Raw genomic sequence first — 26,414 nt, 5'->3', positions numbered from 1 at the left:
TCAAGCGGCAATAAACACCCCGGGTTTACCTTAAACTGGACACGTGTCATGGTTATTGTCATCGTTTTTTTGAGAAGTTGTCTAAAATTCCGGGGGTTAAGTTTGATAACCACACTGCATCGCAGTTATTGTTATCAGACCGTTAGCCGGCATGCTAGCTCTAGCGTTCTAGAACACTGGGCGCAGTCTGTTGCTGGAACGGAATCGATCCACACGAACTCGAGTGGAAATGTGGAAACGCGATGTAAACCTTACAATGTGATTACAGCAGTTGTTTGAATCATACATCGTCATTAAAGACTAGAGTTGAGCACTATAGAATACAAAGGGTAGTTGCAGTCAGCCTCCCCTGGACGTCAGTTTCCCTATTTTTTCACTTCTGTCACCGATTTGCTTTATTAGTTGGTTTTTTTGTTTGTTTGTTTGTTTTGTTTTTAGTTCTGAGGCCAAGGGCTGAGCTGTCAGATACAAGGATTAACCAATGATGACAGCCATATTTTACAACCGTTACCATTAGAGGACTTTGCCTATAATCAGTCTCTCATCTTCTGTATTTATTTGCTCACATAACAGAGGATCATTCGTGACGAGGTGTTTGCGCAGTATGTTTAAAATATTATACACTGCGCATCCACAAAATCCACAAATTTAGCACATGAGCAAATTGTTTATCACCGGATTGTTGCTCTGTTGTTATTACCTAGATGGCTTTAATGGCATTATTGGATGCTGAGCTGCATTGGTGTGAGCTACTCAGACCTGTACGGTGGTGCATATTTGCAAACAACTTAATGAGATAATGTAGCTTTATCCATTTAATTCAGCAACTGAAGGTTTAGCCAATGTATCACTGTCAGCTCTGCTTAAGTAGGCTGCTGACTTATCTCTGCTCAGGCCAGGTGGCCAGCTGTCAAGAAAGTCTGTAGGAATTGGGCTTTGGATTTTAGTTTTTACAATGAAAAAAATGCAGAATCAAGACCATGCAGACATTGAGTTATTGTCACTTGCACTGTCATGCTATGATCATTCTTATTATAAAGTTTGTCTGTATTGTTTGGTCTACAAAATATCAGAATATGTCATACACTGTTCCTCAGCTCTTCAAGGTTTGCTTTGGTCAACAACCAAATCAATCAAACAAAAGATGTTCATATTCATCCTGCTAAAGGAGTACAAAATATTCAGATTTAGGAAGCTCGGACCAGAGAATTTTCACTCTTCTATTCATGAAAATAATACTTGTTGATTAATCAGTTATCAGAGTTGTCTGTGATTGTTGAAGCTCTGTTCAGAAAGCCTTTGCCTAAATAGTTAGGGCTCCTAACTAACACTCAATCACAGCCTGTGTAATATGCTTTGTGTCTCTTATTAATTAATTTGTTTGTTTGTGTTTTTTGGTCCATAGGTACCTTACTGTGTGACCTTTATGTGAGGTCTAAGTCCACAAGCAACGGGTCACAGACGGGAGGAGAGACTCGGAGAAAAGCATCTTGCCACTGAAGCCTGGATAAGTGTTTTCATTTCGTACTCAGTCCCCCAAACACGACTACAGCCAAGCACTTTCCCATCACGCAACTAGGACCATGGAGGCCATTGCCAAATACGATTTTAAAGCCACTGCTGATGATGAGCTTAGTTTCAAGCGTGGAGAAATCCTTAAGGTAAGAGACACAGAGGGTTTGATGTCATGTCTTGTCTTCACTTATAACTATGAAAAGTATGAAGATATTTTTTTAGAGTGGTTTGTTCCCTGTAAAAATCAACAAGGACATTTGCCAGTGAAAAAAACATATTACCAAGTTGTCACATCTAAAAATTTCTCACAATATTTATGTACATATTGTATTTTACAATGTGGTACACTTTCCAAAGAGTTCTTTAAACCTACGCTCACATTAGAAAAGACAAATATCAGTCTGCTTGGTCTATATCCTAAAATTTAGAACACACTCCAACATCATATGATGGAGCACATGGTAATCGGATGTGGCAGCAGAATAACAGATATTTGGTGTTGGTCCTCCAGCCTGTTGTGTTTTTTTCTTTGTTTGTTTGTTTGTTTTTAGAGTGTTGTAAATGTTCTGGTACACCACAGAATGATTACAGAGGGAAAAGATGAAAGTGTTGTATAATTTCATAAGAATTAACACACTCTCTATAAAACCCTAGCCTTGTCCAAATCCGCAGACACTCAAGCTTATTCAGAGCCTCTTGCTTTTGCCTGAAAAGCACTCATGTCATTTTTCTGACCTCAGTGAGATAGACAAGATATCACTAAATACATGCTGCAATTTTCCTACTCCGTTGTTCCCGTTGGATTTAAATGCAGTCATTTTTTTAATCCCTCTGTTTCGAGTCGCAGCCGTGAAGGGCAGGGAGCAGAGGCAACAATGCATGAAAGCAGAGATAAACCTTCATATTTGCCACTATTTTCCAGGAAAGAGCATATCCGTATAACATGTTTGTTTTTTAAAATAATGCACTACTTGAAAGATTTGATGGTGGTTCATATTGTACAATGAAGGACTGTCCAGGTTAAGGGCAAATCCCCCTTTTGGTGTGATTATAGTAAATACAGTACTCAACTTGAGTATTTTCTGTGTTGCCTGTCAACCTGTTTTGATCATAGCAATCATTTGTTTTTGTGGGCATCAACTGCTTTGTCTTGACATGCAGGTAGATGGAATATTGTTGCAACAAAACAAACACTTTGTGCACAAGTAGCAAATTTATACACAATGAATAACTGTAAGGCCAGTCTTCCCATCTTACTTTAGCATATGAACTACTTTCAAGAGGGACTGTCCTTATCATGTTGTTTAAAAAAATTGATAAGCACTATCATAACTTTTCTACTCGGCTACCATTTGTTTTAAATGGCCTGTTTGTCAGTGTAATGACGGTATTTTGCAGGGAGAGTTGCATGCATGTGTTGCACTAGCCTATGAGTTTGCAGGATTACTGATGATAGCATAGGTTGCTGTGCTAGCGAGTTTGTTTCAGCCTGTTTATAGTGATACTTTAGCATCTGTCTAACCTTCAGTGTTAGGTGTAAGTCTGTGATTACTTGCAGAATATGTGTAATGTGTTGGGTTTTTTTTAGCTGAAGTAATGAAGAATTGCTTGAAGTGTATGAGCTGTGGGTCTGGCTTATGATCACTGACATGCAGTGAGCTGTAGTCACATAAATGCTTAAAGCAACGTATGAGGTTCATCACCAATTTTTAATAAAATCTGTAAAACCCGAATGATAGCATAAGTATCACGAATCCGTTAGTCTTTCTGTGATTACGCACCTGAATCACTTTCCTCATGGTGAACAACTTCAAAGTTGACTCCATCACAAGCCGTCTGGTTGTTTACATACCAAACCAAACCATCACTCAGGCCTTTTCAGAATTCCACACAGCTGCAGTATGGCCGCAGCAGCAGCAACAAACACGGAAACGGCCTCATTACCTCTGCCGGGAGGTATTGTGATCACTTTGCTTTGTGTGTGTGCGTGCGTGCTTGTTTGATTGTTAGCAAGATAACTCAAAAAGTTACGGACAGATTTTCATGAAATTTTCAGGAAATGTTGATATTGGCACAAGGAAGAAATGATTAAATTTTGGTGGTGATCGGGGGGCAGCAGATCTGTCTTGGAGGAGGTCTGCGCTCTTCGAGTGCTGTTCTTGTTGCTTCTTGTTTCTTGCTGCTGCTGCTGCTGCTGCTGCTGCTGCATGGAATTCTGAAAAAGCTCGAGTGATGGTTTGGTTTCGGTTTGGGTTTGGTATGTAAACAACCAGACAGCTTGTGATGGAGTCAACTTCGAAGTTGTTCACCATGAGGAAAGTGATTCAGGTGCGTAATCACATAAAGACTGAAGAATTTGTGATACTTAGGCTATCACTCGGGTTTTACAGAGTTGATGGAAAAATTGGTGACAAACATCATACGCTGCTTTAAGATTTATGCCAGTCTGAAAATGTTATTGATCGATTATAAAACTCTGGTGAAACAAATTAGGCCACGCAATCTACCTAATTAAAGGAATCACTGCTGTTCTTTGCACAGGAACATATCAACTAGTGTTGACGTAATCTAGAGGTTGTCAATAATGGCTTTGAAATGATGATAATAGTGTCAGTCCAAAATGATGCAAAAATACTGAGTTTCTAATCAGACAACGAAAAGCATCACAGATAGCCTAGAACTCCACAAAATAAAGAAAACGTATATGTTTGGTCGTGATTTACATTTTATATGGCATGATAAAATTGTGATTCAGATTGTCGATCATGATTCTACCTCCAAAGATCATCATATGATCTTTTAGCCAGTTTGACAAGCCCTATAATATGGTATCAGTATCAATTAGTAAATAATCATCCCTTACATCAGTAAACTATATCATATCTTTGAGGGGCCTTGTTCAGTCCAGGCACTTTGAGATGATGCTGTATGTATAAGATAAGGCTCAGCAGTTGGACTTAAGTTTATTCCGGTAGGATCAATACAGTTTTGTTTTTTTTTAATCCCATGAGACTGTGATTTGAGCAGGTAGGCATCTCATCTCACAAGGGAAGACTTGAGGGAAAGAAAGTGTGAAGCAGCAGGGGAAACGCTGGGCTAAACATGAATCATTAGTAAATTTGCATATCAGAAGACAAAGTTCTGTACTTTCCCTCAAACTCTAACCAGCCAGATGTCTTGATGGAAATTTTAAAGCTTTTCTAGCAGATGGCAAAGCTCCAGATAAGACTTTCTTTTTTGTATCAAGAGAATACATGCCTACTAGTCCAGGGGTCATGAAAAATCCACCACCAAAACATGGAAAATAAGTAAGCAATAAGTATCCTGTTTCTTCCTCTTTTATCAGTGTCCATTAGAGCAAGGCTATCTGGCCAAAAGATCATGTGATGATCTTTCGAGGTAGAGTAACAATCCATGACCTGAATGACAATTTATATGACATCTTGTAAAGTGTTGGCTGGTTACAACCCAACTGGAACACATTTTCTCCTAGTTTTCTAAAGGTCCACTTTGTTTTGTGAACAGAATTTTTGCATGATTTGGAGGTATGATTATACAGGGTTCCCACAGGGTCTTAAAAGTCTTGAATTTACAAATCTGCATTTAATACCTTAAAAAAGTCTTTAAAAGGGATTAAATTTCATATGGTAGGTCTGAAGTTATGTTGCCATAAATTTGTGCACTGTGTTGTGTTTAAATGTGTTTGAGAAATGTCCAAGCTGCAAAGAAAGTAATGTGAGTCTTGTCAGTTGACCCATTCCAACCTGGTAATTTTTATTGAAATTAGGAACTGATTATTGCTAACTTTGCAGCCCTCGGTGAGAAATGACTTGGAATGGTGGGAATCAAGGCATTAGAGTAAATAAATACATTTTCCTAAATTCTAGGAGTCACAAATTTTTGCCAATATACCTATGAAACAGGCATATTAGACATTAAATTCTGTTCTAAGCAGGTTTAAAAAGGTCTTAAATTTAACTTGTAGAAACCTGTTCAAACCCTGTTATATATGTTTATGAAGCCAACACTAGTTCAAATTTTCGTAATTGTAGCTACATTTTATTGCAAAAAACAAACCATTAGTAGTGATCAGTTAATCTCTTGTGTGACAAACATGTTGAAAAAAACTCTGACTCTTAAATGCAAGGGATAAGAAAAATCATACATGCTGCAATTATTTGACTGAATGAGTACATCTTAAAATCACAAATCATCACAGAAAACAAACTTAGGAGTATATAGATGCATTCTTTCCTAATCTTCGTTATTCCACATTGTAAATCACATTCCACAATGCATATAGAAATGTAATGTCAAAAAGAGTTGATGTCACTATGTGCAGTTTTAGAAAAGGGGACATAGTATTAATAGAAAATAAGTCATCCGTGCAAACTTCTGATGTTTGACCCAGCCGCTGGGTAACATACTGTAAATGCACATCCTAACAGCTACAGAAACACTTTCTGTGTTATTTTGGGACAGAGAAGGAATCTGAAATGGGGGCAAAAAAGCTCTGCATGGTTGTTGCCTCCAGCACTGTGCACATTTCATCTGAATCATTCGTTGGCTGCATCACCCATAGGACCAGCTTATTTTTATTTTTGCAGCAGAATAAAACGGCATGTTTTGTCACACTGTCCTGTCATATCCTATCCTCCCCCACTCCAACTCTTTCATCCGTCTTTATCCTGTCTTCCTCTTTTGTCCCTCCCCAGACTACTCGTACATTAATTTCAATTCTAAATATTTTCCCCCCAGGTAACGTAGGAGTAACAGGACAGAACAAGCTTTTGTATTTCAGTGAAACATGCTGGTACTCAGGTGGACCCAAGTTACACATCATTTAGGATGTTATTATAAGGCTTTCCCATCAGTAAACATAGTTCAATCCTACTATGACCCTTTTTAGATGCCATTCTTTTGATGCATTGGTGGTACCATGTGAATTTTCAGTCTTTTTTTTTTTTTTTTTTTTAAACAAATATAACAATATTATAACTCTGTGGCCTCTTATTTACTGTTGAGTCTAAAATAGGTCAGTTTTTAAATTGTTGCTGATTAACTTAAACAATAAGAAAGTTTCCCTGTACCATAAAGTATGTGTAAGTTTGCAGTAGTTCCTTCAAAGAAATTAGTATTAACTAATTTAATGAAAGATTCAGTGTTAAATATTAAGTAACATCATTGTGCATGAGGGGAGAATAACTCTACACTCACACATAGTAGGTGATGGTAACACGCCTTAATGCTCCATGGAAAAAGTAAAAAGAGGAAGTCTGTTATTATGAGCTGCAGTAGAAATAAGTGGATTGCATGAAGCTGATATAAACCACTCATTCTGAGGTAATGAAACCAGGAAGATCATATTTTCAGGTGATTATACACATATGAAAACATAATTATGATATAGGCTATTCCGTTTCTGAAATTTGATTTCTGTAAATCTTGCCTACTGGATATTTAGTAAAGCTATATCTTTGTGGCTTCACTTGTTTCACAGACTCTCATTTTGGTCTTTGAACTCTACTTTATGGACCAGTTGGATGTGCGCTAATTTAATGTATGTCTAAATATCATTAACACTAGAGGTTGACCAATATGAGTTTTTCTAAGGCCGATTCTGATTTTTTTTACAAATTTGATCAGATATTGGCCAATATCTACAGCCAATTTTTGAGACAGATTTTTAAGGCCAATTTTGTTTTTTTTTTAAAGCACATTGACTGTAAAATACAATTGAAACACTCAGATAATTAAGAGTTTTATGCAGCAATATAAATGAAATTATTAATACACATACACATAGTACTCTTTTAACATTTGTTGAACTTTAAGTGCTGCCCACACATGTGCCTGATCAGATATTTTATAACATTTTTACTACTGATCAAATACTGGCTTTCAAAAAAAAAAATTAAGGCAGATGGCCAATATTAAAAAAAATTATTATATTGGCTAGATATATCAGCCAGATGAATATCGGTCTACCTCTAATTAACACTAGACTAAATACAGTTGGTTAGCTTTAACATCAAGTGCAACACACTTGCAGTGCTTTTACAGAATAGGAAGTTGTTAGGAATTCTTTACTTACAAGTTTTTTATGTGTTTATATTTAGCTTCTCATCCTACATATGTGCATTTCTTCTTGTGATAAAAGGCCTTTCAACAGTACCTGTAGATTTAAAACAAACTTTTCTGAGGGTGTTAATTGTGGCTTTTTTGCTTCCATCAGCACTGCTATCTGTCTGCTGACACTAATACTAAACAGCTCTGCTCTTAGGACAAAAGATCCCTCTCATGAGAGCAAGAGAGCGAGGGACCTGGGTTGACGCTCTTGCTTTTTTTTTTTTTTTTTCTTGTCGCATGTGAAACTTCTAGCCATTTTGGGGGATGGTTGTCTTTTCTCTGAATCTCCTTCCCTAAAGAAAAATCATTTCTAGCTTATTCAGATAAAAACAAGCAAGTTTTTACAACTATCTACAAATAGCAGGGTTTTTTTTATTATTAATAAACCAAAGCTCAGTATATTTAAAGCTAAATATCAGACACTTTTGTTTAATGGCACAGATCCACACAGCAGGTCTCCTCCTCGTTTCAGCTGCTTTTAGAAAAGGCCCTTTATGTAAGCATTTATCTAACAGCCTGCCACTGAAGGGATCAGAGGGCTATTTTAAGGATGTGAAAGTAGTTGTTTCATCAGAAACTGGGGATATACAAATCTTTATCACTTCTCATAACTCCCACATAGCCCCATTCTTACAAACGGGTCATAGCTTTTTCTGTAGAAGTTTACAATTTCCTCTGAATTCTCTGTAGAACCACAGTTTTAATTCAGGAGTTTCATATGGAATTTCTGTTTTTTGTTATAGACAGCCTCCACGACACATCTTATGATTATTCCTTTCTGTTTATATAGTTTTGACCAGTCATACTAATCATATTAGCTTTTGTTCTGGAACTCCTGCCTCATTTATTTATTTCTAAATTTTTTTATTTAATGTCCAATGTTGCTAAGGTTTTTAGTAATCGCGTTCGACAGCTGTCAGCCAGTAACCAAGCACTGTGTCACAGTGAGTCACACAGCTGGTTGGCCAGACCAGACTCCCCTCTAATTTGCCGCTTTGAGTCATATACCACCGTTGGGGCATATCATTTGCCAGTTCATGAGCAATGAAGTACAGTGTCATAGTGTTACAGCAGCTCGAGTCAGTCTCTATCTGAAAAACAGCTGTTTATCAGTGATTTGCTCACCTAAGGGTGTGTCCTCTTTAACATCAGGCCTACCTAATGCTTCATAGACATTATCTGCTGTAATTAGATGCTCATTAAATGGACGTACTGCTTTGGCTCCTTATCAGCAACAGCACACAGAACTGTTGCAGCTACCTTCCTGTTTTATCGCTGCAGACCATTTCACAGAGGTTTGACTGTTATTAGTTATTGTCTTATCTAAACATTAAACTGGATTTGTTATGAAGTTTTGGCTTAAACAAATGTGGGCTTAAATATCTTAATGTGTGTATCTACAGAGTGTGGGCTCAGAATCAATTTGCATAATGCAGACTTGCTCAGTTTCGCAGTGTGATTTTCCATCATGCATAGACAAAAGGGGAAGATACTTCACATGGTTAGTTTTTTTGTTTTTTTTTCTTAAAGTCTGACTGTAACTTTTATGTTGTTTGTCAGCTCATTGCCTTATTGGGTCATTCACTTATCTGAACCACTGCACAGATGTCTGCACATAGCTTCTGCAACATTATAAAGACAACACATGATATTAGGAATATTAAAATGATGACAATCTCTGTTATAATCTGTTTTAGATGTAGGTTATTATATACTTGTTTACATGGGCTGTTGTTGTTGCTTTTGGACAGTGTAGCTTGAGGGTGTAAAAATCAATGAATGGTAAGTCATCATTCATCACTTTCACACTTTTCTCTTGGCTAATTTATAGATTCACACATCACATGAGCTTGTGAGCTAGTGTTTGGTGTCAAATTTATTTACTTTTTCTTTTTTTATCTTACAGGCATTCAGTTCATTATATGACTGAGGTTGACAGAGTATGTGACAATAGTTTAGCCTATTCTGATTTTGCTCTTTTTGTGTCAGAAAGCAGATCTAGAGGCAAAGCAGCAGGCATGTTAAAGCCATAGCAGAGTCTGGCCATTGCCTTGAGCGCTGTGCACTTGTTCTCATTTCCTCCTTTAATAAATAAAGATTAACAGCCTCACTAGCTGGCAGAATTAGCTTCCATCAACAGATCTTTGAACTCTGGCTGTGTAGCATAATCCAAGATCCGCCTTTTCACTTCTGCAAACTGATGTCTCCAGATTCTCAGAACTCTGTTCGAGTCAGACTCTCAGTATTGTAGTGCAGCCATTAATAAAAGTGTGGGCTGTAAAATGGTAATTTAGACTCACCCGTGGAACTGCCTCAGCCAATAGATCGTCAGTAGAGCCTTGGCCTTTGTGTAACATTAAGACGACTACTAGTCATGATGGATGGCAAATGTCAACTCACAGAATTGAAAATGTAAGCTGTAATTACACAGAGTATTATCTTACAAAGAAATTCCCAAAAATAAAATAAACACTGAGTGCAGCAGACGTCAAGGCTCTTTGACTTTTTACATACAGACATTGTGGTTCATGTAGCAGCTCCAAAACCGGCTCAACATATGTGCCAGAAAACATATGCAAAATTTATGAAAGATTTTTTGGGCGTATCAGGCCAAGTTACAGGCTGTATAATTGGCATATCATGGTGGGGAAAGTTCTGTTCTATGGAAGCATCCCTGTAAGCTCTGGCACTCAACCACCATGCTCACAGATGGATTCATGGAATTTAACCATTGCTGGTTTCAGTTTTACACCTGAGATTTGCTCACATATACTTGAGGCAGTGCTAGGAAGTGGGGGCCAAAACATTATAATAGAACTGTTCATATCACTTAATCGATAATTATGATAAATGCCACATCACTGTTTTGTTTTGGTTTTTTTTGTTTTGGTTTGGTTTTTTTTCCAAGTATAAAGGCTGATTTTTGTTCCTCAGTGAAAGTAACCAGATAGAATTTGTCATGGTCAGAAACGCTTGCCAAGCAGGAGAACTTTTTAGAAATGTAGAGGTAGAAGACTGAAAATAGTTCTAATGATAAAGAATTTGTTAAACATTAAAATATGAATCAATACATGAGTACAATAACGAAACAAAACTATTTTCGTTTTAGCTGACTATGAGAGCTACTCACGCTGCCACCCTAGCCTGAGCCCAGTTTCAAATTAAGTTTAAGATTTGCAGTGAAGGTGTGTAGTCTGTCTTAGTGCCGGTGTGTCCGTTTATGTGTGGATGCGTACGTTAATGCCACAGCTTAGTTGTTCTCACATCCTGTTTGATTTGTCCTCCAACCCCCTGCAGCTTCCTGTGTCTCCACAGCAAACTCCAGCACCCCCACATTGTGCATCTACCACACATAAAGTTTGCAAAGGATAGGATCTGCCAAACCTGGTTGTTTTCGGTTGTCCCTGTTTTTGGGGGGCCTGTGCTCTACTTTTTGTGTAATCTGTATATTTTTTTTTTAAACGTAAGTGGTAGATGGAGGTTTCAGCTACCTACTTCAGCTCCAAAAGCCCAGCCCCTCTCCTGATTAATAGCTCCCTCATCGCCTGTTACTGCTTACTGTATTTATTTCCTTTCTGTATCCTCTTGGCCGATGAATGGTGGTTGTATCTGTGAATATGATGGAAAGCTCTAGTGCCATTTTGCTGAGGATGCATTTCTGACATCCACACCCAGGTCTGACTTTTTGACCCTTTCTTTTTTAGAAAACTTAACGTTTAGCCATGTTTTCTGCAGCTATCTTAGCCATCTGTGTAGAGCAGCTGAATATGTGGAGCTGAAGGGTCAATAAATCTCTGCCATGTTGCTCATTATGCAGTTTTTGATACAGCTGAGACTCACCCTACTTACACTGCCAGAGGCCATGTAGGATCTCTGCGGAGTCAGAGAGACTGTGCGTTGAGTTCACATTTGCATAGAAGGAGGTGACTGGCAAAACTGTTTTGTAATTAAATGCCAAATCTCTGGAGAGAAAGCTGGAATAAATACATTTGTCACTCTCAGTTTTTCTCACCTCTTTCGTCAAACTTAAACAGTGCAATCTTGATGATGTGAGGTAACAGCCTGAGCAGATGCAGCTTTTAAGTCTCACACAGGCATTGCTGATAATGTAGTAATTGCTGTGATGATGTCATAGGTCTAGGTGTTGCTTGTTCATACATCCTCTATTTGAGGTCTTCATTTGTAAAACCTACCATAAGAGATGTTATCTAATCTGAGAAAACATGTTGAACTTCACAACAGCTGGAATCTTTTTTGCGTGTGATGCCACTACCACCATGTTTGCAGCCCTGGTAAAAGTAGATGTGGAAACTGCAAATATTGCCTTACCTTAGTGATGGAGGGAAGTATGTTTGCACGAACCTTTTTATGCCTTTCTCCCTGTTCGACATATGGCAGCAGGTCTAGCAGGCTGCTGCCAATTTGTCCCAGCAATTACCCATTGCTGCTGACCTGAAGCTGAAACCTCGTAATTGTTCAAAAGTTGTTAGACCATTAAATCGTCTGCTCAGGGTCAGCCGACAGGTACAAGAGAACAGGTGGTGGTTCAGGATATGGCTAGGCACTGTGTCATTATGCTGTCTCATGAATGTCTCAATATATAAATGTGAGAGACACTACGTAACACCTACTAGCCTTAGCAGAGAGCAAACAAGGGCAGAGATGGACAAGAAAGATGGGCAACAAATGTCGTCCATAAGAGGAATTAAACAGTAATGCTGCTGCTGGTTAACTTACTAAGAGCATTCAGCATATGGATTTAAGACCAAGTGCTGTTTTTACGTGATTCGGCTTTAGATGTGACGTGACTACGGTTTATGTGCTATCATTGTTTTCAACACATGTGACTGATTAAATGCACTGTGATTCACTGAAATACACAAGGTCAAGGCACTTTGGGAAGCTTATTTTCCTTATATTGACTGGAGTGAAGGCAAACTGCCTTTCCCTTCTCCACATGTCTGTAATGGACAATGTAAGCCTATTAAAAAATAAATAAAATCAACAAGAATTGGGTCACGATAATTTATTGGCTCTGCTTTCTAGCAGTCATATGATTTTTATGCAACTTAGAGCAAGACAGAATAGACACCAGAATAGACATTGAAACTGGAGTGAAAGGTCATTTTTCCAAGCTTTCTTCATGCCACAGATCAAAGCCTCGTCTGATAGCGTCTTCACACAATCAGTTACAGATTACAGCCGTCAATCACATATTTAACCCCTCGACTTGACTGAAGAGACTTATGTGTGGCCAAGAGGTCCCATGATTGTTTTTGGGCTGTAGAAAACCTACCTGGAGTCCAGAGGAGGAGGCTGAAGTTCTGTTTACTTTAAGACCATTTGAATTACAATATCACATACTGAAGCTTTAAGCCCTCCAAGTGTATTTAGGCACCTGAAGTGAAGTGCATGAGGCAGTTCTATCTACCCAAACAGACTTTACCTGCTCCAGGCTATCAGGTGACTGGTAATGTTGAGCCTTGCTAGATATTGTGTTGGTTGTGTGTCTGGAAAACGATAATTTCCTGTAAGTGAAGCAAGCAAACACTGCACATGGTCTTAAATGTGTACGCTGCATCCAGTCTGGTTGAGTAATAGTCTTTGCTGTCTGATGTTTGGAGCACAATGATACAGAATTTCTCAAGACATTCTAACTTTTAGGCTTTCAGGGATCTGCCATCCACTCTTTAGCCAGCAGAACTTTACACTTAAAGTAACACTTGAAAGCTAAAATAACTTAACTGCCTAAATACATGCCTTACAGCTCGCATTTCAGACAGTCACAGCCTGATATTTCAAAGTTGAATACTGTGGAAAGTTGGCAGTGTTGGGTTTTTTTTTTCACCTTCTGAACATTTTATACCCAATTAAGCTTTTTGCTTATGACTGTCTGCTCCTGCATTGTTGCCTCACATACAGATGACTTTACAGTACAATGCTGACAGGGCCCTCTGACTTTTTTCATCTAAATATTATTCTAGTCATTAAGAGATGACTAGTATACACATGCCCTGAAGATGCAACAACATGAAGTGAATGAGTGCAGTCAGGTTGTTACTTTTCTGAAACCTTCTAAAGCAGCAGTTATGACAGCTCGAGTTTCTTTGATCACCACCCCAGAACATAAACATCCCAAAAGATGTCATTCACACCAACTCTTTGTCAACTGATATGGACAGATACAGGATAAAGGTTGGTTTAATAGGGAGGATGGGATCATACAGCGTAGGAATCAAAAGCTCACATCAGTAGATTGATGTTTTTTTACGAAAAGGCATTTAGCTAGCCAGCTACCACAGATTGAGGGCAGTACACGCCACAGAATAGCTCATTTGGCCATTCTGAAAAGAGATGCCCTCATTGTATGGGTTTCTGCCCACAGAGTTTTCCTAAGACGATCACAAGGAGTGTGATTATTAAGTGATTCTCTGTCCCTCTTTTAATCTCAAGGCTTTTATCCATTTTTCTTGTTCTACAATGAATCTCTCTGCATCTTTTTTCTGTCACTGTTGTTGCAACTTTTTTGTTTGTTTTTGCCCTTCTCTTTCTCCCTCTTCCTCATATCTCGTTGCTCTTCCTCCTCTCTGTAGCAGAGTGTTGAGTCAGAAAGCTGTAATTAGGACTCGGCCCTTCTCATCTCCACATCATTCCCCTCCTGACGTGCCACAAAGACACTGACAGCTGTATTTAAACTAAAAGCTCTTATTCCCTCTCTTGTGGCATTTAACTCAGCTTCCAGCTCTGCACAGCATTCTGTATGAATGGAAAAATCTGAAATGTGACAAACACCCCTGATGTGGCCTTGGAGAACTGTATTCAATGATGTCACTGAAACAAAGATGGATGAGCAACTGCTGACCTCAGATTGGATGGACTGTGAGCAGTGTGTTGCCCGTAAAAGGAGAACTGCCATGTATTGTTGTTTCCTAACATTGCTGTCATGTTTTGTACCATATTCATGTTTTAATTCCAAATAAATGTTGATCTCAATGAGATTACCTAATTAAATAGGGTTAGAATTATATTAATGGTCATCAGAGCACATCATACCCCATAGAACTGCTACCAGTTGTTCCTCAATAAACTCAATTGCCTAAGCCGACACATCTGTTTACTGCACAACAGATTTTTTTTTAAGCCAGAGTCAGTAGGGACTATTGCCAAAATAAACTGCACTCAGTACTCAAGCTGTGATAAACATCACAATGTAAAGAGGATTCTCTTTCCAGCTGTCAAATTGATGCTAAGAGATGGAACAAGTGGGAGAGTGGGGCTAAGCCAAAACATATTTATTATCACACTTAACTGTAAATAAGTGTCAACCAGCCACCCAAGTCTTTTTTAATTGCATTTTCAACTATAACAGTTGGAGTCCCTATCTCCTACTACCTCTGTAAATTTGCAGCTGACTTTTATTTATTCATTTATTTAATTTAAATTTTTTTTTAGTTTAGTGTTCCCACCCGGTCAGTACAGTTCACTGCAAGTACAGTGGAATTATTACTTATCTGAAAACTACATCTGCATATGTGTGGGCAGATGTGAAAGCCACAGTGATAGACATCTTAGCCTTTCTTAACTTGGGTCAGAGCTGAAATGTGTGCAAGAAGCTGTTTTCTGTTCTGTTCATTCCTTCTGGACACCAGCATTATTTTAATTACAAGAGCCTTCGTTCACTCGAGTCCAATATAATCTCTCCCTCTGTGTCTTTCTAAATCAGCGAGGCATTTGTCGCCTTCTTGGCTTTGGTTTTTTTACCCTGATCCAACTCTGCTGCCTCCCTGCTGGGAGCAAAGGAGGTCAAAGTCATTTTGATGGCACTTTTTTAACACTGCTAAACAAAGCGTGGCTGCCCCACCCCTCTGTACCCCCAAACCTGCTGTGCTTTGTAATCTGTGTCACTTTCACAGTCTTTAATTACTGTCATTTATCTTTGTGATAATGGTGCATGAAATCATGGCACAAATTCATATCAGTTTGCAAAACTTCAATCCATTATACATGCATAGTGTCCTAGAAACTATAGAGCCCCCCCCCCCCCCCCCCCCCCCCGATGTAAGATCAGGTGGCACTGCAGGTGTCACCATCACTGTCAGTACGTCAAAATGCCAGGCCTCATATTCCACTAAGTTCACTAAGCTGGCACTGACACACACACACACATACGGTATCTCTCAGTGTTTGTGTAATCACAGACCTCTTTTCCCAAATACTTCTCTCTTAATGGCTTAATATTATCAGTCTAAAATCCCTGGTGGGGTCATTGTTTCCACCGGAAGTTTTAAGTGTTTCCCCATCATCATCTTTTATTGAGGCTCAGTTCTCTGTAAATGCCAAAATAATCATCCTTGACCCAAAATAGGCTAAATGAAATAACTTTAATGTTAGATCTAAGCTGTTATGATCAGTTAGGCACAAGCAGAAAGCAATTCTAATATGACGCTGCAAATGTATTGTCAGAGAAGAGCATTTTTTCTGTCTTTGTGGAATTCTGAAATCTGGAGTGTGCCTTGGGGATCCAGTATCTGTGCTTGCGCTAGGAAATGAAAGATACAGCCACTGTGGCTACATTAGTAGAAATGAGTGTAGCCACAAAAAGCCACAGCCAGTCTGGGTCCCTGCAGTGGAGCGTATAATGGACCATGGCGACGAGCATAGCTCCCCCGGGAATTTTTGGGGAAAATGAAGTCTTTTTCCTGCTTTCTGGTGCATTTTGAGCTTAAAAATATGTTCAATCTGGCTTCAGTTTCATACAAAAAAAATCATAAAAAATTAACTTAAGTCAACATTTTCATCTAAACTATTTTTATTTCTAATCTAATGTATAGCAAAACAATAAATGATCGATATATAAATAAAATTATTCTGACCACTGATGTTCATGAGATTCAATATAAAATAAATTTGCCAGTGGAATGAGCATTTCTCAATTAATCCACCAGGTCTAATCCACCGCTCTTAATTAACCATACTGGACAAATACCACGAAGAAGAGTAAAGTTTTTTGAGAAGAAGAAGAAGAAAGTCAGTAATAACAAACATGGAGACGACAGAGGCAACACTAATGTGATACTAATATTGCGGCATTTTCACTGGTAAGGTTTAAAAGTGAAGCTTCAGCAGGTAGAGAGAAGAGAATTGAGCCATAAGTTTCATTTTCACTTCTGCTGGCGGCGGTCTGCACCGCTTCGTACTCCCGCTGGTATTCTCTGTCTGGCTACGCATCCGCCAGCACTTTGAAAACAGATGGAATGCACGCAGAGGAGGGACAGAATGCTCCGTCCGTATCCATCTGTGTCTTACTGCAAGTAACGTTACTTGCAGTCAGCGCTACTTTTATCACCGTCATTTATTTTGAAAAATCTCCACACTGCTGACATTACTCCTCCACAGCGTACCTGCTGCACTTAACTGTGAATGTCACACTGCCATAAGTGGTAAAATACCTTCGCCACTGTGGCTACACGGGTTGAAAACAACTTTGCCAACCAGGAAAATGCATCGCCAATGGCGATGTGGCGATAGGCTAGTGCAAGCCTAGAATATATTAGGGAATCCCAGACTTTCTCAGGCTGAGATCCACAAATGAAACTCTATACTTCTCCAGGATATAAATGTACAAAAATATACAATGAATTTCGCTGCCTATTCCACTTAAAAGAGGTGCAGAGGGAGTGTTAAAATATCAGTCACAGCTAAAACTGACTACTAATGTTAACTAGTTACTAATCAACAAAAACAATAAATAGTGTCTACCCAGTTGGATCAGTTTTAATCTTTCTTTACATAGCACCTCGCCACCTTAGTCCCCTTTTCTGCATTTCCAAAAGGTTTTATAAAATGTACCTCAAAATTTTAATTTCAACATGAAGCACATTATCAAGAATAATGCAATGACAGAAGACATTAAATGTTACTTCAGCTAGAAGTTGAAAACTGATGCCACTATCATTGGGTAGTGGTAAAAAGAAGTCTGGCTCCCAATTCTATTTTTTTGGAAATTCAACTAAATATCTTACCCTCCTTTCAACTTGAAATTTTAGAAGACAAACACCTATATCTGGGCCAATGGCTGCATTTTACAGTTTGTCCTTTTTTTCTTCAGGAGATGTTCTCTCACCTCGCTGTCCTGTCAGAGTTTCTGCTTGGACAATACATTTGGTTCTTGACCGTGAAGGGGGAAAAAATGCTAATATTCCAACCTGGGTATTTATTTTGATGTGTGGAACTTAAACACACATCATAGCATATCCCAGAAGGGGTGAAAAATACTGAGTGCATCCAGGTATTGAGTTTCCATCACCCCTGATTGGATCTGGAAATGATAAATACCCGCAACTACCACAGACTCATTTGACTTGGGAAAGAATGCAGATCATTGCAGATTTGTACACTTTCACACAGAATACAAAAGCCAGATGTTAGTGGGTCTTTAGTGGAAGGGTTATTACGAATAGTGTACTCTGACTTTGCATGTTACCACTGCGCTTTTGTATTGGATCAGATTCTGTTTTAGATAAAGCTGCGTGATAGTGATGTTTTCTGCACAACTAGACAGCAGACAGGGCTCTGTCAGGTTAAGATTGGCGGCAGACCCAACAGGCTTTGGCCACTAAGGTTTTGATGAAGCTTTAGCTTGTTTGTCTTTCTATCTGGTCAGTCTGTCTCACGCTCAGATTAACTCACACTCCGGCATAATCCCTACTCCTGATTTATTGCAATCCCGGGTAGACTGTGTAGACATGTGGTCTATTTAGCATCTTGTTTCTCTACCCCTCCCCAGTGTGTTTTGTCCTTGTGCACATCACTTTCTACTTCCATTTCAGTTCCATCTCCTCAGTAAGTCTGCCTTAAGAAAAGGGAATACTACTACAAAGACTTTGAAGACATTATTGCATAAGGGGACTAAATAAAAGACATTATCTTGTATCACTTTCTCAAACCAATCTCCAGTGTAAGACAGCAAAGCTAAAGATTATGTGAAGCTGAAACTCAACAGGCCTGGTTTATAACGCAATCATCTATAATTTAATAGTTTAATAAGGTTGCTTTAAATAAAAGATGTGGACCTGGATCTGCTATGAATGACAGCTACTTGTGAGGTATAGTGCATTGGATTCTGGGTTGATGCGCTGTAATATTTTAGTCTTCGTGTGTATGTGTTTGTGAAAGAGATATTCAGCGGGTAGAGGGAGTCTACAGTGGCAGCTGTGGAGGAGATAATCCCCAGCCCGGACCTTAGCCTCTCAAACAGAAACTCCAACAGCTATTGTGGCTTAATCAGATTAAAAAGACAAAAAATCTTCGGCGAGAGGGAGGGAATGCATATGAACCACAGAAACACACTAACACAGCGCTCGGCTTGGACAGACACGGCTCAGTCTGGGACACAATGCTGCGGTTGTCTCCTTACAGTATGGTTAACAAAAAAAAAAGGAAAAATGCAAACCATGCAAATATTTATTTCTGCTTTTCCTCACGAGTTGCTGCTCATTCAGTTTATAAAGCTAACTAAGTCTTTGTAATGGAATCATTGTTAAAAAGTAACACAAACTTTAAGGTGAATGCACCACATAGTGAAAAATTCCAATAAACAACAGCAGCCTTCTCTTTGTACTGAATGACTAATTATTAGTGATGACAAATGTAAATATTTGTGTGTATGTTGTGTGTTTTTAACTGTGGCATCCTGACCAGCTGTTTCTGTGGTTGATAAATTTCCAATTAAGGTCACTTCATTACTCAGTGGTGCTTGAGAGGCCTCTGTGTTCTTGGCTCATGTATTTGAGGGTTGCTGCTTAATTTGTTTATCTGTGTTCAAGTGATTCTTCATTATTGATTGAACTGGAATGACAGCAGTGCATCAGATGTGTCTTTGTTCAGCTACACCTACTTAATAACCCTAACCCACTTGTTTATACTTATATGAAGTATGCACCAAAGCTGGAGAAGCAGAAAAATTCTGAGTAGACTTTTTTTTTTTTTTGAAAATAAGCTTTTTAAAAGTGGAGGTCAGCCATTACTCACAAAAGTGGAATTGTCTGTTCACTTAAACACTGTGCAGATTTGTTGTTGCAAAAAATTAATAAATAAAATATGCAGAATTATGCAAAAATGCAACAACATAGCAACAAAAAGTCATCCCAGCACAGAAGCCCTCCACCAACCTAGGGGAAACCCTGTGAGCCCAACAGGTTCTTTCAAACACTATGTCTCTATGACTAATGTTACTAATGACTTTGTGGGCTTGTTTAGAAGGGGAAAAAAATATCTCGGTATTCTCCAAGATGATACAAAGCTATGAAGCAGGAAGCTACTGAAACTGACAGTGGTTGTCCTAGCAACAGAAGCCCTCAAATGTCAGTCAAAGGGCAGACTTGGCATCATTTCCACAGACATGTCAGAACCAATTGCATTTGAAAAAATAAACATTTATTCACAGTGGTGATCAGCTGAGATAATGTTTCTTTGCACAGACTTTAAAGCTGTACAGATACTGTAATTCTAATTGGGATCTGTGTGCATCACACAATCAGGATACCTGCAGTACAAATACTGACTTGTGTTTTAATCTCCTGGAAAATTCACATAAGCATCTTAGCAATTCATATAAGATTAGGCGTACTGTGTATCGCAGCTCCTGCCGTGCTCTATTATTAACTTCAGTTGTAGACTGGGTAATTATCCAAGGTTACCCAAGTTCAGATGGACGGGCCCTTTGCCAAACAGGCCCCCATTCCCAGCAATTATAGAGAGCATGTAGAGTGTGTTATTTGTTGTAAGGCTGTGCTGTAGATATTGCTTAATGTTATGGATTCTTTTTTTTTTTTTATGGTTGTTGTGATGGTCATGTGTTTACTTGTTGCCATTACTGGTTTGTTTATCATCATCATTTGTGCTTTTTTGTTTAATTTTTCCTTAAAGCCCCTATTCAATGTGAATTGTACCACACTGGATGTTACTGTTGAAATTATTTAAACTAGTTTTATAGTATTCAAGATGCATTTTATAGTAGGTTACAGAGAGCAGATCAAAATGGCAGTTTTATTCCCTTTTCCGCCACACAAAGGAACCAATATAACTTAAAACATAATAAAAATGTACAGCTCAGCTCTCGTTTTCAGTTATATGCTCAACTGGATAACATTGAATTACCCTGGTGTCAGTTTGTGGTGACTAATTCGTCAGAGAAAGTAGTTTTGTTTCAGTTTGTTTGTTTTCCTTGAAAGAGGTCAGATTAACGGTTCAGCTGTTCGGTGCTGGTAGGATTTCAAGGGCACTTGAGCTGAGCCGATGCTGGCCAATGAGTGGGTTTGAGCATGGCCTGTTAGGATCAAGCATTGTCTCTCTGACTGCTTGGCAACTTTGCCACCTACAATGCTCCATATAAGCACATTTTGTCCTCCTACATAGTTTGTTTCTTTTTTGTTGTTTTAAAGACTCTCAGCTTTGGGCACTGTGTGAATTTTAGACTGCACTTTTCCACTAACAAAACTGTACACCCCACCTCTGCCTGTCCACTCAGTGATGCTGCTAAAACTCCCTCAGGGCAGTCACACAGTGCGGTGAGTCTGAGTCCTTGGATCTGTTTTACTCCAGCATACATAGATCAAGCAAATCAGTCACTCGCACCATCACATGCAGCTCATGACTGTGAGCCCTGGGCACTGTTCTAAGTGTCTCAAAATGAGTTTTCCTGTGAGTCAGCATTTAGTGCAACAGCTATACATGCAGGCTTTAATTAAATCAAACATTTGATCTGACAGAAATGTCCAATGTGGAGTGAGAGTGCATCTGTTACTGACACAAAGCAAAGGGAGGTCAGTTGGAGTTCACAGTATGAGTAACATATTTTAGGCCAATAGAAGATACCCATGTTTTGTTGTTTGTTTACTTTGGGCATTTCTCAATACACGTTCTTGTCTGTTCTTCTGTTCTTACGATCTTGTGAAATGTCATCAGTTGCAGCCCGAGTTCTGTTCCATTTGAAATTTGACACAAACTAAGATTGGATGGAATACTGAGATGTTCTTGTCTGCTAACTTAAGCCAAGGATGCACTGGTTGGTGACTCGTGTGGACTTGGCTGGCAAATATCCCCAGATGCATTTCGTGCCACTGTCGATTTATTCTGAAAGGCAACGGTGGCTTCTGTGACAACTTAATTCATAAATGTTTTATTGAGTTGATGACCATGACGAGATGATGTGATACAATGTTGGAACACGCGAGAAGCAGAATAGTGAGAAAATACATCTTTATTATCATGATATGAGATTCAACAAAATTAGTTTATCTACAGTAGTTTTGAAGAATTTAAGAAATGTTTAAAAAATGTAAATGACATGTACACGTTTGCTCAAAGGTACTGAAATCAATTGAGTGACATATTGTGGTGGATTGCGGGAATATGTTAGGGAGCCGATGGTGAAAATACAGCAGAGCCAGGGAGGAAAGTTCACAAGTCCACAGCCGTTCCAATTACAGAGACACTGGCATTCTTCGGACGTCCTTCTTCTGGGGCTGTTCTTACTAAGACCGTACTCGCTGAGTTCACAAGTCCACATTTGGAGAACTTAATATTGATAAATGGCCTTTGTTTTCATGTTGTTCTGTCGTGATCTGCTAGCATGCTAAACTCACAGTGTGTATTGATGCATTTGACTAACTTAACTATTGTTCAGTTGTACATTTACTTACCATTATAGTCGCACACCGTTCAGCACAACAACACAAGCCAGATTCAAGATTTAGACAGAACTACTTGGTAGCATATTGAAGTGGAATTAACAGTTTTGAAACAGAACTCAATGGAGGGGAGTCAGGGCTGTGACTGGGTTGTAATTTTGCAGTGAGCTCATAGAACAACTGACATTAGTGGATGTCATCTTATGTGTCGACGACCCAATAGCAGTTACAAACACTGATACATACAGGATACATACAGTACTGTGCAAAAGTCTAAGTCCAACATTAGGTTTATTGGTTTAGTAAAGTTATAATGACCACACAAATTTCTCAGTCTCTGTATTAAGATACAATCTGGATATATGTGAAGTATGTATGATATTAAAAACAAAAGTTTCAATGGAAAAAACAAAAACTGCTTCTTACTAGCTGCAGGAAAAAAAGCAATAACTAAACGATGGATGACACAAGAAGAACTGACAATAAATAATTGGATAAACGTAACCATGGGAATTTATGGAATGGAAACAATAGCATTTACTGTAAGTTTGAAGATAGATTCTTTTGTGCAACAGTGGGAGGGATGGGTGAGATGTGAGGTCTTTGAGACCTGACTTTGCTGAGATGACTGCATGAATATGGACTCAAAATCCTCTAATTGAAGGAAATATGTTTTTGTGTTTTTATTTATTTTTATTTGTACATTGATTCTTTACTCTGAAATCTTGCCAAGACAATAATGAGTTGGTGTAAATGTTTTTGTTTTTTTACACCCACTCTGGATGTATATAGTTTGTGTATCTGTCAAATTTTTCAATGTTTGTAAAAACCTAACTTCTTTAAAAAAAAAAAAAAAAAAAAAAAAAAAAAAAAAAGCTTCTGTTAGGGCTGTGCAATTAATCGAAATTCAATTACGATTTCGATTATTACACGCAACGATTACAAAAATTATGTAATCGAGAAAAAACGATTATTAATTTTGAGTCGTTTTAATTCACGCGCACGCAAGCTACCATGAGCTGCTCTGCCCCGCCCCCCTCTAAGCTACAGCTGCCTGCTAGCCGGCAGGTCCACCCCAAGAGGAAAGTTGTACCTAGCAGTCTGGAAAAACGGCAGGAGAATCACGGCACAAGTGCTTGGTAAACAAAAAAGGCAAGTCAAATTCAATTGTATGGAATCACTTTGGGTTTGATGAAGAAGACGAAGAGCAAAAACACATCACGTGCAAAAAGTGTTTCGTAGTTGTGTCCGCACCGACCGCTAACACAACAAACCTTTTTAACCATCTAAAGTTTAACCACCGCCACCTTTATCGTAATCTTATGAAAAACTAAAACACATAAAAACAACTCCGTCTACAACTTCGTCCGCAATGCAATCTTCAGTCTCCGAATCTCTTTACGCTGCAACTCCTGTATTAACCTAACCCTAACCTGTATAACCCTAACATGCGTATTCTAGATGGCTGATGTATACAGAAGGCCTGAACTGAAACCTCACGGCACGCCACTGAATTTACTATGTTTCATACTACATTGAACATACTTAAATTTATAATTTGCACTTTACATGAGTTTTTTTTTTTTAATTGCTACAGTTCTATGGCAAGTCTATAGCAGTTTAATTACAGTGCACTATTTGTTTACAAAAGGAAACATACTTGAATTTACAGTACACTTATTTGCATTCAAAGATTTTTTTGTTTCGTACAAAAGTGAACATACTTTGTTTTAGTGGTTAAAAGCTTTATTTATGTTTAAGGAGTATATTTTACATTGTTTTGCAAGAAAAAAATAAACAACTTTAAGGTTAACAAATAATTGTTTTCAATAATCGTGATTTCAATTATTGCTAAAATAATCGTGATTATTTTTTTTTCTATAATCGAGCAGCCCTAGCTTCTGTTAACCAAAGGTGTTCACATTTAGTGTGACCTCCCTTTGCACTTAACATGTCTTTAGCCCATTTGTTCAGGCAGTATGAGATTTACTGCATTCATTTTCTGATGTTTTATACCAGGTTTCATTCAACACGTCAGATGTTTCTGTTTGTGCTGCTTCTTGTCATGAGGTCAAGGGTTATATTAAATAGTGACTTTAACCTTTAGAACCCATGTAGTTCAGTTTTTGTGTATCTACACTGAACAAAAATATAAACGCACCACTTTTGTTTTTGCTCCCATTTTTCATGAGCTGAACTCAAAGATCTAAAACTTTTTCTGTGTACACACAAGGTTTATTTCTCTCAAATATTGTTCACAAATCTGTCTAAATTTGTGTTAGTGAACACTTCTTCTTTGCTGAGATAATCCATCCACCTCACAGGTGTGGCATATCAAGATGCTGATTAGACAGCATGATTTTTGCACAGGTGTGCCTTAGGCTGGCCACAATAAAAGGCCACTCCAAAATGTGCAGTTTTATCACACAGCACAATACCACAGATGTCACAAGTTTTGAGGGAATATGCAATTGGCATGCTGACTTCAGGAATCTCCACCAGAGCTTTTGCCTGTGAATTGAATATTCATTTCTTTACCATAAGCCATCTCCAAAGCTGTTTCAGAGAATTCATGAAGAAGACTGTGCGAGGAAAATGGTGGTCACACCAAATACTGACTGGTTTTCTGACCCCCCTGGACCACCCAATACAGTAAAACTGCACATTTTAGAGTGGCCTTTTATTGTGGCCAGCCTAAGTCACACCTGTGCAATAATCCTGCTGTCTAATCAGCATCTTGATATGCCACACCTGTGAGGTGGATGGATTATCTCAGCAAAGGACAAAGGAGAAGTGCTCACTAACACAGATTTAGACAAATTTATGAACAATATTTGAGAGAAATAGGCCTTTTGTGTACATAAAAAAAGTTTTAGATCTTTGAGTTCAGCTCATGAAAAATGGGAGCAAAAACAAAAGTGGTGCATTTATATTTTTGTTCAGTGTATTAAAGCTATACCGTATGATGTGGCATTTTTACACTTTTCTTTTGTCATCTTAAAATGCTCCTAATAAGTGTGTGTCAAACTAAAATGTAAAAGAAATCCACCAGGTATTGAAACTCAAAAATGTTTAATTCTCATATATTTCTAATACCAGTCTGACCAATCATTTTAGTCGGTCCAAATGAAATAATTGGCCGAACCTGACTAAGCCTCTGTCAGTCATCCATTACGGCCGTCCAGCATCCGATCCATTATCACCGTCTCACATCCGATATGTGTCCCACTGAATCTGACGCTTCACTGGCGCTGCTTCTCATGTCATTGACCACAGTCTACTGTCTAGGATGTGTTTGGATAGAACTGACATGCACACGTGGAAGGGAAAAAACGGATTTATGAACAGAAACGACAACTGAGGGGAACAAACGGGAGTCTGATGAATGAAGGATGGAGATAAAAGTCCGGAAGTCAGGTGTACTGGACTGAACAGGTCTGCATAAAGCTCAGCTTTTATGACGGTGGGACTCATACAGGTATAATTACATGATGTCACACAATGTAAGATGATGCAGGATGATAATTGTATAGACTATGAAACTTCAAATGTCCACGGAAAATTTGCGAAGGCTGCGCGTTCACAGTGCACGCGCCCATCCCCTGGGCACTGCAGTGAAAACACTGACCCAGTACTGCACAGACCAGGTCTACTGATGGAACAGGAGCCACGGGCCCGCGGCAGGTGGATGATGCATCTGATTACTGAGGGAGGGGTCCGCGGACACACCAAAACGGACCGGACCTCCGCCTCTGCTTCCTCCTCTGTTTCCATCGCGCATCAGGAGAGAGGAGGAGAGAGGAGGAGGAGCCTCAGAGCTCAGGCAGAGGGAAGGGGGCAGGGCTTTAGAGGGAGGCGGGTTGTTCATGTTCAAACTTTTACTAAGTGCTGTGAGAAATGCCACATTGGTAGGTATAGCTTTAAGGTTGTGCACACATTTTATATCTTTTCTTGTAGTATGTGAGTAAAGGAAAACAAAGGTATGCTCATTTCAACCCTGCAAACACAACAAAGCTAAAGGTGGCCAAAGGCTTTTGCACAGTACTATAGGTGTATCCATAATTTTGATCATCTCCAAGT

At 38.8% G+C, this 26,414-nt stretch overlaps 1 protein-coding gene and 1 long non-coding RNA gene across 2 annotated transcripts in view; both read left to right on the top strand.

The window, feature by feature from the left end:
• Window positions 1-26,414, top strand: part of grb2b (growth factor receptor-bound protein 2b) — a 40,378-nt gene that overhangs the window by 378 nt on the left and 13,586 nt on the right. The window contains exon 2 of the mRNA XM_030141387.1: window positions 1,406-1,661. Coding sequence (XP_029997247.1) covers window positions 1,584-1,661 — 78 coding nt within the window. The 5' untranslated portion in view covers window positions 1,406-1,583. The remainder of the gene's footprint in view (window positions 1-1,405; window positions 1,662-26,414) is intronic.
• On the top strand, window positions 21,389-24,323 carry LOC115424251 (uncharacterized). Its single transcript, XR_003936069.1, has 3 exons — window positions 21,389-22,102; window positions 22,331-22,332; window positions 24,313-24,323. It is a non-coding gene; the product is annotated as an uncharacterized LOC115424251 (long non-coding RNA).

This window comes from Sphaeramia orbicularis, chromosome 8 (assembly GCF_902148855.1).
Source record: "Sphaeramia orbicularis chromosome 8, fSphaOr1.1, whole genome shotgun sequence".
Lineage (NCBI taxonomy): Eukaryota > Metazoa > Chordata > Actinopteri > Kurtiformes > Apogonidae > Sphaeramia > Sphaeramia orbicularis.
Note: the sequence above shows the minus strand (reverse complement) of the source record. Positions and strands in the feature narration are given on the sequence as shown.